Below are 14,674 nucleotides of genomic sequence, written 5' to 3'. Positions count from 1 at the left end.
GGTATGGACTAAGAAAGTTCACTCAAGAAGAAACAGATAGCTTGAACTACCCTGTATCTGTTAAAAAACAGAAGCTGTAGATTTAAAAACTCCAGGCCCAGATAATTTCTCTGGTGAATTCTATCAAACACAGTTACTCAATATTCTTTGCCTGGTAATCATTAAAAACACCTGGGAGTTATTTTATGATTGTACAAAGTCTCACCCTATCTTGCTCTTATTCTCAAGTACCTTGAGTACTTACTATGCATAAGGCAATGTGCTATATGCTACTGGTACTAGTAAAATAAATGCTGTGTGTATGTTAGTTACTCAGTGGTGTTCAACTCTTTGTGACCCCATGGACTGCAGCCCGCCAGGCTCCTATGTCCATGGAATTCTGCAGGCAAGAATACTGAAGTGGAATATTGCCAGTCCCTTCTCCAGTGGATCTTTCCAACCCAGGGATTGAACCTGGGTCTCCTGCACTGCAGGCGGATTCTTTACCATCTGAGCTAAAATAAATGCTACATAATATTATTTGATATATTTTAAGTAATTACAATCAGAGAAGAGAATTTTATTCAAAAGTGATACTTGCAGAAACAGAACAATACTACTATAATTCTATAATACCTATTATAATTATGTTTTATTGAGAACTTTAGTTTTATTTACTCATAAAAATGTGTAGCCAAAACAGGATACATTCAACTCCGTTTAAAATTGCATTCTCTTAAAAACAAAACAGAAACATTTTTTTATGGTTACCATTTTTAACCTGTTAAAAAAAAAGTAATTTGAGGTAATTAATTACTTTAAAAAGTAATGCAACAATTTAATTGCATTGGAAACAAAGTCCAGTCCAGAACTAAAATGCAAACACTTTGTTTTTCCCATTAAAGAATGCAATTTCTAATTTCAGTTGAATGATATTTTGTACCTTATTGATGTTTGGCTCCTCCATCATAGAATTTTTGATGGTTTCACAGTTGTCCTCTAATGACTTCATCAAGAAAGAATAATCATATGACAAAGAGTAAAGATGAGATGTAACATGTAAAATACTGGGGATATTTCTTTTTATTTTTAATCAAATTTACTAGAAAACAATACTGAACTATCTTTTAAAATTTCATATATTTTAAACGAAGTATGTGTGGAGAGGCATGATTGGGGGTTGGAGAAACAATCACTATAAATTTTATTCTATTTCCTAAGAAATTTTTACTCACTTCACTCATTTGAAATGTTGACACTAAAGCAAGATTAAGTCCAGCGTACTTTACACTACAAATTTCAGAGCTACTAGTGCCAGAGTATTATCAAATGAAAATTAAAGTCAAACTGTTCTCTTACACACTATTAAGTCTTGTCTCCATTATGATATCTCATTCCTCAAGGAAAATCTCCTGATCAGAAACTTTGATTTCAAGATTTCTAACTCCTTCTATTGACTTAGCCAGAAATAGTAAATAAAATGCTTGGAGCCACATATTCTTTTTTAAAGAGGATATTAGCACTTGTTAAAGAAGGAGATGGTTCACGACCTTAAGTTCTTAGAAAATGAAACAAAACAAAAAAAGAAACTGAGCATTAAGATGACAGCTGTCAAGCATTTTTTGGGGGTTGGGACTGATTAGGATATAGTCTATTTGCAGCTATCTATATTTGTATTTTACTTTTAAATAAGTACAAACAGTGAAGGACTTCTATTTTAAAAATGTATATGCCAGCAATATATATTATATAGGAAAAGAAAAGATCTGAGGATACACCAGAACTTTCATGTCAGATGAAGGAAATTTCATCTCCAAACACATATAGGAATAAAGAAACAGCAGCACCCTCAGAATACTCTCCAACTTCTACTGTAAATACAGGGCCTGTCATATATCTATTTTCTAACCATCTGAGAAGTCACGGAGACTTGGGCTCAACCATTTAAGTATAATCATCATTTTATAAAACAGAGAGATGGAAAGTAATTTTGAAAATACTATATGAAGCCAGTCAACTTTCCAGTAAAGATTAAATAATTTTGGACCAACTATATAAAGTTAATATTTTATTTAATTCCATTTAATCTATGTTTTACTAGGTAAAATTTTTCTTTTCATATTTCCTTCATGAAAATGTAATTATCACTGTTTAGAATAAAACAATAAAGCAGTAACAATAAATTTCTCATAACTGCCATTAATCATGCTGGGTTTTAAATAAATTAAATTTGCTAATCAAATACTGAAAGTGTATTATATTTATTTTGGAGATTATAAAAACTAAAATCAGAGAAAATATTTAGCTAAATGATAACTAAAATCTTTTATAGTCTAGCATCCATATTCATGATTTTTATTAAAATAATTACGATACAAAAATAACTAAAATTTTCTTAAGATATTATGAAACTCCTAAGAAAGTTAAGAATAAAACAGCAGATGAGTTTAACAGGTACATCTATATTTATTTGTCATTACCATTCCTTATGCATTCTGGCTTAGTTATGCTCTATTCCCTTAATGATTCTATTTCCTGATTCAACTAGACAATCTAGTAGTAAACTAGTTTTTTGTTTTGTTTGTTTTGAGAATGATTTCATTTCCCAAATGCACTAAATATATCAGTAGTGGAGAAATGTTTTTACTTTCACAACTATATTTATCAAATATGGCAATGGTTTTTAAAAAAAAAAAAAATTTGTACTTGAAATTACTATGTTAAATTTGCATGTTCATATTACAAGGTGCATCAAAGAAATCAAAGTAGTAATAACAAGCATAGTAAAACATGCTTTTTATTCAGAATGCAGCATTGCTTTGTATATCATTACTAGGAAGCTTTACCTTGCAATATATTATTTTAGTCAAAGGTACGTTTAAAATAAGAAACATTACCTTACCAGTAAACACATTCTAATTACTCTGACACTCTTATATAGCACAATTTTCAATTTTATTTATCCAAATATTTTCTTCAACTCTTTTAAAGTAATACATATATTAAATATTTAAGATATGTCTCAGCAAAGGTTAAAAATAAATATGTTAACTTGTGCTATATTTAATTTTATCTATTGTTTGACTAGACATGTATCAAAAGTCTTCTAAGTTAGCAAGAATACTAAGTATTTTGTTTCCTGACTTGGCTAATTCAAATATATTTACATAATCAGGCAAACAGTAAATAACAATACACGCAGTCGCCTCTAACAAATTAGTTATTAAACTGACAGGCAAGACATAAGTAATTTTCCTTTTCCAATAAGGTTAGATGTCATCTTGCTTTTTGCTAACTTGTCTTTAAGAAGCCATTCTATTTCCTCATTTTTCCAACTGAAATGTCTTCCTTTTTTCCTCTCACTTCAAAAACTGAAAAGCCTGCTTTCAGATTAGTTCAGAGCTTCTCAAAGTGTGATCCATAAACCAGCCACCAGTCTTGAACTCTCTGTTACCAATACACGAGAAAATAAGCAATTAACTACATCACTAAACCCACTGCTTAATTTATGGAATACTTCTTAATAGAAAAATTATTTCAAAGAAGGAAGCAATATGTTAATTTATATTCCACTACAAGTTCCCCATATCAAACTGGACTTATGAGTAGCACTGAACTAAATGAGATAGATAATCTGTATTATGATAACATTAGGGTACAATCAACCAATTGCAGTATAATTATAAACTGAGATTATAAAATTGTACTAAGTATAATCAATACAATAAAAAGAAAATGTACATATTTGATATGTTTTCAGTATAAAAACCCAGCTTCAATGAAATTTCTAAGATAAACTTTATCACATGAAAAGGATGGGAAATTTCCCCTTTGTCTCAAATGGTAGTCATGACAACTCAAAATCAGGAAACAAGATACAGAATTCTAAGTTAAACAGTATTTTTGGGGGGGAAAAAAGTGCCAACTACATCTGAATTAGCTACTTTAAACTAGTGAGGATAATACCAACTCTCTCTATGCATTAACATACACGTTTATGACATAAAAAATGAATTTTTATAAAAGTCTGTAAAATACAACCTACTTTTTATAGTTAAAAAAGCAAGCCATTAATAATAAAATAGCAAACGAGTTTTATTTATACAGACCTCGTTCAGACACCTCTTCTTTGTGAATATATTTCTGATAAAGGTCTCTTGAGTTTCTTCCTGCTTCACCAAGTACTGCCAAAGTCTCTTCACAGAGAGTGCCAGACGGTGTTTAGACCTACAGAGAGGCAATGTATTTCACTGTGCACTTCAGAGACTTCTGAGTAACCTGATTACATATCCTTGGTGCTATATGAATGATTATAATAAGAAGTTATCTAGAATCACACCACATCATCTAGGGTAGCAATCAGTAATATTTTTCTTAAAAGAAGAGACAGTAAATATTTCAGGCTTTGTGGGCCATATGTTCTCTCCTACAACTATATAACTTCACCACTGAAGTGGGAAAGCATCCATAGGTAATACTAAAATGAAAGGGTGTGGCTATAAACCATAAACCTTTATTGACAACACAGAAGGAGGTGTGGATTTGGCCCCATGGTTTGCAGTTTGCTGACCTTTAACCTAAGAATGTAAGATCTAACAAAAGAGGTATGCTTCCTAGAAGAGATCCAGAAACAAAGCCACTCAAAGTGTTGTCTGTGAACATGTACTAGCCCATGAACTCTGTTACTAATGAGCAATGAGGGAAGAGCCTGTGAAAGAATGGAAATCAACTATGTCACTAAGCCACAAAGTACACTGCTTATTCAGTTAACATTTCTGTAGTAATTTTCTTAAGGAAGCAAGCACTGCACTGATTTATCTTTTGGTGCAAATGCTTTATTTCTTCATGTACAGTAAAAAAAGTTTGCTAAAAAACTATTCCAAATAGCTCTGCTCCGAAGTAAGTGTCAGGAAACACTGGCCGACAGTTCAAATCCAGCCTACCTTTCATATTCAAAAATAAAGTTTATTGACTCCATTATATTTAGAATAGATAAGCAACAAGGACCCACTGTATAGCACAGGGAACTTGGCTCAATATTCTGTAATAACCTAAATGAGAAAACAATTTTACAAAGAATGGATACTTGTATGGGTGTAAGTGAATTACTATGCTGTACATCTATAACTAACAGATCATTGTTAATCAATCACACTCCTATATAAAACTTAAAAAAATTTATTGGATCACAGCTATGCCCATTCACTTATTGTTTATGGTTGCTTTCACTCTCCAATGGCAGGGTTGAACAGCTCCAACAAGGACTGTAGGGCCAGCAAAGCCTAAAATATTTACTATATAAACCTTTGTCAGAAATGTTTGCTAACATCCAGACTACAATATGCATCACACAAAGACAGAGATATGAGCCCAGGACAGCAAATTAAATGTAAGAAGCACTAAAACATTTTCTTCTTGAAATACCACTAACATTCTGACTTAGTAAAACTCAGAATAGTATCCATATGAAAACCTACTTGAAAGGAGTGTTTGTAGGTTCCAGCAAAGCTTTGTGGCGGAGAATTGCAGGACCTGCAGAAACACTCTCTTCAGAGGTATGACTGGCAATATAGTTTTGAGGTGGCCCCCCATGGATTTCAAGTCGTCTGAGAAGAACTTGTTCCCAGCACTGAAGAGTTTTTAGAACGGCATGACAAAGTGGTGAACTAACTGGAAGCTCTAAAAAGAGAAAATTGACCCACATTTATCTTCTGCAATAAAATGCTATATTCAATCTTAAAAACGACTGAAATAAGATATACACATATTGGCAGAGGAGACATGAGAGAGAGGTGAGCACAGAAATCCAGAGGACTGAAAAGAAGGATGCTGTAAATCTTTACAGCATTTCAACATAATTAGTGGCCTAGGATAACAGAAAAAGGGCAATCTAGGTCAAAATTACATCATACCTTTATCACTAGAACTTGAAATAACATTTGTGACTTGTGATTTAAATAACTGCTATAGGAATTACTGCATCTGAGTTTAATTTCATATGAAAAAAATGTACCTGAATATTATAAAAATATGTCTGGAAGGAAAATCAGTTGCTTTAAACCTTTGTATCAGCCCAATTTCTGTACAGCATATAACTTAGACTTCTTTTGAGAATTAAAATAATACACAAGGTAAAAAAAAAGTGAAATAATACTTACTACAATACTCAACACTTTATATTCTACATTTCCATTCTCCTAAGTCCTGACCCTACTTTCAGTCTTTAGCTATTCCTGCTTTTTACCTTCAAAAATCTAAATAGTATGCTTACTGCAAATTCTTGAGTTTTTTCAAGTTTAGAAGTGATCTACTGATTTACTACTATGGAATATAAGAATAAACTCCCCCTCTCTCCATCAATCCAATATAGTCCATAATAATTTTTGGTTAAATTAGTATTTTAGCATCTACCTTGTATTATATATATATGTGTGTGTATATTATATATACATATAAAAGTACAGATCACAGCTAAACTACTTGGTATACTGCCATGCTCCTTTCTTTCCTATACAACCTTTTCATCCATAAGAGTTAATAATTACTACATTTTTGGTTTTGTTTAGTCTCCTTTGTCTACAACTAGGAAATACCCAACTCTTTGGCCAGAGCTATAAACCCAGTCTCGGTGCAGTTAATCACATCAGCTTCACATTCCCTGCTTTCTTGGACACTGTCTTTCTAACAGCAACTAACAATATGATAGACTCATTTATAGATGGTTGCTTTGGTTAAAAGAACCCAATCTTCTACCAGCAGGAAGTTACTAAACTTTTTCTCCACTATGTGAAAAAAATACAAAACAGTAAATCAAAAGCAATGGCAATATTAGTTCATGTCAAGCTATGTATTACCTGCAAGATCATGACCTGCGAAAGGATAGAAAGTCTTCAAATTGCTGAGCACCAGCTGCACCATTGCCAAACGCATCAATGACCAACTATAAATAAAGCAATAAGTTTGTTAAAAATTTACTTAGGGATTGAGAAGACTACACTAATCTTTGTCCCAATAACTCACTATTAGGAATCTACCTTGAAAATATACCTCCACAAAAACAAAACAATATACACATGCAGTTACTCATGTCAGCATTATCTGCAATAGCAAAAGAGTAGAAACAACCGAATTATCCATCAGGAGAGTAATGACTGAATAACTAGCTTTGAATCATGGAATATTTTAGGGTAGCCATAAAAAAGAACAAAAAAGGATCTCTAAATGTTAATATGAAGAGAACTTTAGCATGTATTAATAAATAAAAAGCAAGTTATAAACATTACATATAATATGGTACCTACTACCCTCTGTGTAAGAAAGCAGCAGAAATAAGAGTTTACATACACACAAGCTTATTTTTGAAAACAGAAGGATAAACCAGAAACTCATGAGTATCTGTAAACGGCATAAAGGAAGACTCAGCTAGAAGAGATATGCATCAGATTTGCTTTTTTTTTTTTAATTAAACAAAGACATTTTTGCTTTTTTTTTTTTCCGAGTGAAAAATTTACCCCTTAGAGTACTGGTTTTTATTACTCTAAATTGTCAAAAGTACACAATCAAAAATTAACTATGGAATCACTGTTATGGAAGGGAACTTAACAATTCAGATCTAGGTTATAACACATTATAATTCACCAGCCCAATAATTTCATATGCATTATTTTCAAAATTAAAAAACAAAGTTTTTAAAGATTAAAATTAAATATTCCTTTGTCTGTTGCTTCGTTTGCTATTATTTTCTCCCATTCTGAAGGCTGTCTTTTCACCTTGCTTATAGTTTCCTTTGTAGTGCAAAAGCTTTTAAGTTTCATTAGGTCCCATTTGTTTATTTTTGCTTTTATTTCCAATATTCTGGGAGGTGGGTCATAGAGGATCCTGCTGTGATTTATGTCGGAGAGTGTTTTGCCTATGTTCTCCTCTAGGAGTTTTATAGTTTCTGGTCTTACATTTAGATCTTTAATCAATCCATTTTGAGTTTATTTTTGTGTATGGTGTTAGAAAGTGTTCTAGTTTCATTCTTTTACAAGTGGTTGACCAGTTTTCCCAGCACCACTTGTTAAAGAGGTTGTCTTTTTTCCATTGTATATCCTTGCCTCCTTTGTCAAAGATAAGGTGTCCATAAGTTCGTGGATTTATCTCTGGGCTTTCTATTCTGTTCCATTGATCTATATTTCTGTCTTTGTGCCAGTACCATACTGTCTTGAGGACTGGCTTTGTAGCAGAGTCTGAAGTCAGGCAGGTTGATTCCTTCAGTTCCATTCTTCTTTCTCAAGATTGCTTTGGCTATTCCAGGTTTTTTGTATTTCCATACAAATTGTGAAACTATTTGTTCTAGTTCTGTGAAGAATACTGTTGGTAGCTTGATAAGGATTGCATTGAATCTACAGATTGCCTTGGGTAGTATACTCATTTTCACAATATTGATTCTTCCAATCCATGAACAGGGTATATTTCTCCATCTATTTGTGTCCTCTTCGATTTCTTTCATCAGTGTTTTATAGTTTTCTATATATAGGTCTTTTGTTTCTTTAGGTAGATATACTCCTAAATATTTTATTCTTTTTGTTGCAATGGTAAATGGTATTGTTTCCTTAACTTCTCTTTCTGTTTTCTCATTGTTAGTGTATAGGAATTCAAGGGATTTCTGTGTGTTAAATTTATATCCTGCCACTTTACTATATTCATTGATTAGCTCTAGTAATTTTCTGGTAGAGTCTTTAGGGTTTTCTATGTAGAGGATCATGTCATCTGCAAACAGCGAGAGTTTCACTTCTTCTTTTCCTATCTGGATTCCTTTTATTTTTTTTTTCTGCTCTGATTGCTGTGGCCAACACTTCCAAAACTATGTTGAATAGCAGTGGTGAGAGTGGGCACCCTTGTCTTGTTCCTGATTTTAGGGGAAATGCTTTCAATTTTTCACCATTGAGGGTAATATTTGCTGTGGGTTTATCATATATAGCTTTTATTATGTTGAGGTATGTTCCTTCTATTCCTGCTTTCTGGAGAGCTTTAAACATAAATCGATGTTGAATTTTGTCAAAGGCTTTTTCTGCATCTATTGAGATAATCATTTATGGTTTTTATCTTTCAATTTGTTAATGTGGTGTATTACATTGATTGATTTGAGGATATTAAAGAATCCTTGCATTCCTGGGATAAAGCCCACTTGGTCATGATGTATGATTTTTTTTAATATGTTGTTGGATTCCATTTGCCAGAATTTTGTTAAGGATTTTTGCATCTATGTTCATCAGTGATATTGGCCTGTAGTTTTCTTTTTTTTTGTGGCATCTTTGATTAATCTCAAAAATATACAAGCAACTCCTGCAGTTCAATTTCAGAAAGATAAATGACCCAATCAAAAAATGGGCCAAAGAACTAAACAGACATTTCTCCAAAGAAGACATACAGATGGCTAACAAACACATGAAAAGATGCTCAACATCACTCACTATCAGAGAAATGCAAATCAAAACCACAATGAGATACCATTACACGCCAGTCTGGATGGCTGCTATCCAAAAGTCTACAAGCAATAAATGCTGGAGAGGGTGTGGAGAAAAGAGAACCCTCTTACACTGTTGGTGGGAATGCAAACTAGTACAGCCGCTATGGAGAACAGCGTGGAGATTCCTTAAAAAACTGGAAATAGAACTGCCATATGACCCAGCAATCCCACTTCTGGACATACACACCGAGGAAACCAGATCTGAAAGAGTCACGTGCACTCCAATGTTAATCGCAGCACTGTTTATAATAGCCAGGATATGGAAGCAACCTAGATGCCCATCAGCAGATGAATGGATAAGGAAGCTGTGGTACATATACACCATGGAATATTACTCAGCCATTAAAAAGAATTCATTTGAATCAGTTCTAATGAGATGGATGAAACTGGAGCCCATTATACAGAGTGAAGTAAGCCAGAAAGATAAAAGACCAATACAGTATACTAACGCATATATAAGGAATTTAGAAAGATGGTAATGATAACCCTATATGCAAAACAGAAAAAGAGACACAGATGTACAGACAGACTTTTGGACTCTGTGGGTGAAGGCGAGGGTGGGATGTTTCGAGAGAACAGCATCGAAACATGTATATTATCAAGAGTGAAACAGATCACCAGCCCAGGTTGGATGCATGAGACAAGTGCTCAGGGCTGGTGCACTGGGAAGACCCACAGGGATGGGGTGGGGAGGGAGGCGGGAGGGGAGATCAGGATGGGGAATACATGTAAATCCATGGCTGATTCATGTCAATGTATGGCAAAAGCCACTACAATATTGTAAAATAATTAGCCTCCAACTAATAAAAATAAATGGAAAAAAAAATAAATGCAGTTACATAAAACAAACAAAAAATAAATAAATAAAATTAAATATTCCATACCTATATGAATTTGAGTTAGAATGTTCCTGGAGATGGAAATCTGAAGCTAAAACATCATCATCATCATCATCATCACTTTCCAGACTCTCCTCTGAATCATATTCAGCTCTACCTTGGGAAGCAGGTAGAAATGGCTAAAAGAAAAAAGTTATACAATTTATTATCCAACTATATGACTTAACACATGCAATTATATAGCTTAGTATCAGCAATTTATCCCATTTTTGAGTACTTCATTATAAGAAAGTAAAGTAGCAAGTAATAGGCTGTTTGTTTTTTGACAGTCTATGCCTTCAATACCACTTCAGTTGGATCCCTTATTTCGTCATCATATCAACAAAAAATTTATTCAGCATCCACTATGTATCAAAAGTATACTCAATATAAGAAAATTTAAGACATATACACAGTCACTGGTGTCACGTAACATATTTTAGTGGGGAAAAAATAGGCAAATAATAGAAAACTAAATATAAATTGAATTTAGCTGTGTTATAAAGAAAAAAACAGCACTGGGAATAACAATATTAAAAAGAGTTGAGATAAGGTAACCATGAAAGGCCTCTTTAAAAGTGTAATTTAAGTGAGACTTAAAAGGACAAGAAGGAATAAGTCATATAATGAGAGGGAAGAAAAGCAGTTTAGGCAGTAGTAATAGTATGCAAAAAGGCTTTAATAAAGGAAAAAAGTTTGGCATGGGAAAAAAGAAATTTGGCTGAAGGCTACTAAAGAGGATAGTGTTGGCAAAAAAATAGACGAGAATAGCACGTGACAGATCAGGTAGGGTTTTTGAACAACACAGTAAAGAGTGTAATGGAATGCCACCCATGAGTTTTAAGTAGAGTACAGGTATTGATATTTATACTTTTAGGAGTATCACTATGGCAGCCTTTTTTAGAGAAAAGTCAAATGGGAAGAGTAGAAACGGGAGGCATCAGCTGGCAAGAGCTGGCAGTCTGGATACAGGTGTCAGTCTGGCAAGAGCTGGCAATCTGGATACAGGTGTCAGTCACAGAGATGGAGATAAATAACACATTCACAGTATACCTGGGAAAGAGAAAGAGAAGACAATTTCTGGGTTTCTGCTTGAGCAACTACATGGATGAAGATGCCAATTACTAAAATGGGAAGATTCTAGTTGTGACAGGGGAAGTACTGAAGAAAATAAAAAACCCAAATCTTAAAGACCAAGATTCACAGGTCAGGTAGAAAAGGAAGGATAAAGAAAGAACATTTCAAAGGAATAAAGAGCAAAGTTAGGAAGTAAACTAGAAGAGACTGGTATCAAGAGAACGAGATAAAAGTAATTCAAAATGGAGGAAATGGTCACGTGGTTGAACACTGCTAAGAGGTCAAGTAAGATGATGATAAAGAAATTTCCATTACATTTGATAACAGATGAGTGCCATTTGAATCTTAGTAATAGCAGTTTCAGGGGGCAGTTGTGTCAGAAGCCATACAATGACTAAAAGTGAAGGGGACCTGTGGTAATAAGAGAGATAATATGTATACACCTTTGAAAAATTGAAGGAGAATGAGAAGCAGAAAAATGAGATAACAGCTGGAAAAAACTGGGGGGTCAAAGCAGAATTTGGGATGTGAGACAGCAGAGCACAATTCTGTTCTGATGGGAAAAGACAATAGAGAAGACAGAAGGCTAGAGAAGAAAATCAAGGACAGGATTCAGACTAGCACTGGAGCCTTTGATAGGAAAGATGTTCCCTGAATAGTAAATAAGAGGAGAGAATAAGATGGGAGATTCATGACAGAGTGATGAAAGAATTTTTGTCTGATTCTTTTTTTTTAATGACTTATGAGGTCATCAGTTGAGTGAGGATGAAAGAAGAGATGTGGGAAATTTGAGAAAAAAACAAAATCTTGGATTCAAGGAAGCTCAATAAAGAAACACAGCAGGAGAAGCAGAATTTCTGGAAGAGCTGAGCGAATAGCTTGGTAGTCCTCTGCCCAAAAAGAAGTAATGTGCTGCACGATGCTTAGTCGCTCAGTCATGTCTGACTTTTTGTGACCCCATGAACTGTACCCCACCAGGCTCCTCTGTACATGGGAATTCTCCAGGCAAGAATACTGGAGTGGGTTGCCTTTCCATTCTCTAGGGAATCTTGCCCACCCAGGGATCGATCCCAGGTCTCCCGCACTGCAGGTGGATTCTTTACCATCTGAGCCACCAGGGAAACCCAAAAAAGTTGTCAAAAAAATCATTTAAAGATACTGGAAACTGATCAAACGCACAGAGAAGTATTTATTCAAGAAAAACTTCTGAGGGACTTGCATGGTGTTCCAGTGGTTAAGATTCTGCACTTCTACTACCAGGGGTGCAGGTTCGATCCCTGGCTCAGGGAACTAGGATCCCGCATGCTGTGTGGCCAGGAGAAACAACAACAACAAAAACTACTCAATCTCTGGTAAAAGTGAGCATCTAGCATTTTGGCCAGGGGCTATTTCTAGCCCGAGCCCTGCCCTCTGTGACTCATTTGTTCTATTAGTCTGTGAAGACAAAGAACTCTGCTGCCTGGCCAGAGAGGGCTGTCTTTAATAAGAATTCCATGCCCATAAAACCAGACACAACTACAATTTGGAAGGATACATGTACCTCAATGTTCACTGCAGCACCATTTACAATAGCCAGGACATAGAAACAATCTAAGTAGTGTCTATCAATAGATGAATGAATAAAAAGATGTGGGGGGTGTGTGTGTGTGTATATATAGAGAGAGCATGGAATTCTCAGTCATAAAAAAGAATGAAATAATGCTGAAGATGGACCTAGAGATTATCATAAGTGAAGTCAGAAAGAGAAAGACAGATACCATTTGATATTACTCATAGGTGAAACCTAAAATATGACATAAATGAACTTATCCGTGAAACACAAATAGACTCAGACATAGAAAATAGACCTGTGGGTGCCAAGATGGAGGTGGAGTGGGGAATGGGACTTTAGGATTAGTGGATGGAAACTATTATATAGAGAATGGGTAAACAACAAGGTCCTACTATATAGCACAGGGAACTATTGATATATTTAATATTCTGTGATAAACCATAACCAAAAACATGAAAAAGAATGTAATATAACTGGATAACCTTGCTATAAAACAAATTAACACAACCTTGTAAATCAACTATACTTCAATAAATTAAAAAAAAAAAATTCCATTCCCAGCAGCATTGTCAAAAACAAGAGTCTTCAGCAGCAAACAATTAGGGAAGGCCAGCCTGGAAAATCCCATGGATGGAGGAGCCTGGTAGGCTGCAGTCCATGGGGTCACAAAGAGTCAGACACGACTGAGCGACTTCACTTTCACTTTTCACTTTCATGCATTGGAGAAGGAAATGGCAACCCACTCCAGTGTTCTTGCCTGGAGAATCCCAGGGACGGCAGAGCCTGGTGGGCTGCCGTCTATGGGGTCGCACAGACTCAGACACCACTGAAGCAACTTAGCAGCAGCAGCAACATCTCAGACAGGAAAGGATCTGCCTGTAATGAAGGAGACCTGGGTTCGCTCCCTGGGTGGGGAAGATCCCCTGGAGAAGAGAATGGCAACCCACTCCAATTGCATCTGTTATTCTTGTCTGGACAATTCCATGGATAGAGGAGCCTGCGGGGTTATAGTCCATGGGGTCACTAAGAGTTAGACAGAACTGAGTGGACTAACACTTTCACATCTCAACTAGCCTGTGTTACACACTGGAACAAAGGCAGACCAGCCAGAAAATTAACCAAATCCAGGAACAAGACAACTAAAGAAGGCCTTGCTAATCAAGAATCATATACCCAGCAAAAGGAACTATGCTTCAAAAATGAAGATGAAATATACTCCAATATAAATAAAGCATATAATAAACATTTGTTGAATGAATCAATGACTGCAAAAGGCAATGTGAAACAAGGTGACATAAATGCCCTTCTTTACCCTGAAGCATGTTGAATATGAGAAAAACAAAATCTACTGCCTAACAGGCCTCAGGGATTGGTGTCATTAGGAAATAGTGAGGAGTCAATTAATACAAGGTAGTAAGGAAAAAATCTAGAAGTTCAGAATGTGAGGGAATTTGGCTGTCCACAGAAGAGGATACATACAAGAAGTTCTTGCTAGGCACGGTAGGATAAGAATGTAAAACTACAGATGCAAGTTGAAACCATGCAAAGCAAATCTTAATAATCAATGAAAAAACTACAAGTGTTCTGTGACTATTAATTCATCAAAACACTAAAAACTCTTACCGTCAACTATAAATGTATAGGAAAAAGAAAATATTAAAAATAATATTTATTTAG

At 34.7% G+C, this 14,674-nt stretch overlaps 1 protein-coding gene across 2 annotated transcripts in view; it reads right to left on the bottom strand.

The window, feature by feature from the left end:
* The window catches only part of DMXL1 (Dmx like 1), a 124,898-nt gene that overhangs the window by 37,916 nt on the left and 72,308 nt on the right, over positions 1-14,674 (bottom strand). The window contains exons 30-34 of one of the 2 annotated variants that reach the window (XM_043465862.1): positions 10,375-10,508; positions 6,834-6,919; positions 5,457-5,658; positions 4,089-4,206; positions 923-985 (exon numbers count right to left, since the gene is read on the bottom strand). In XM_043465862.1, the coding sequence (XP_043321797.1) occupies positions 923-985; positions 4,089-4,206; positions 5,457-5,658; positions 6,834-6,919; positions 10,375-10,508 (603 nt within the window). The remainder of the gene's footprint in view (positions 1-922; positions 986-4,088; positions 4,207-5,456; positions 5,659-6,833; positions 6,920-10,374; positions 10,509-14,674) is intronic. The other variant, XM_043465863.1, reaches the window with a different exon arrangement.

The sequence above is a fragment of the Cervus canadensis genome, chromosome 4 (genome assembly GCF_019320065.1).
Source record: "Cervus canadensis isolate Bull #8, Minnesota chromosome 4, ASM1932006v1, whole genome shotgun sequence".
Lineage (NCBI taxonomy): Eukaryota > Metazoa > Chordata > Mammalia > Artiodactyla > Cervidae > Cervus > Cervus canadensis.
Note: the sequence above shows the minus strand (reverse complement) of the source record. Positions and strands in the feature narration are given on the sequence as shown.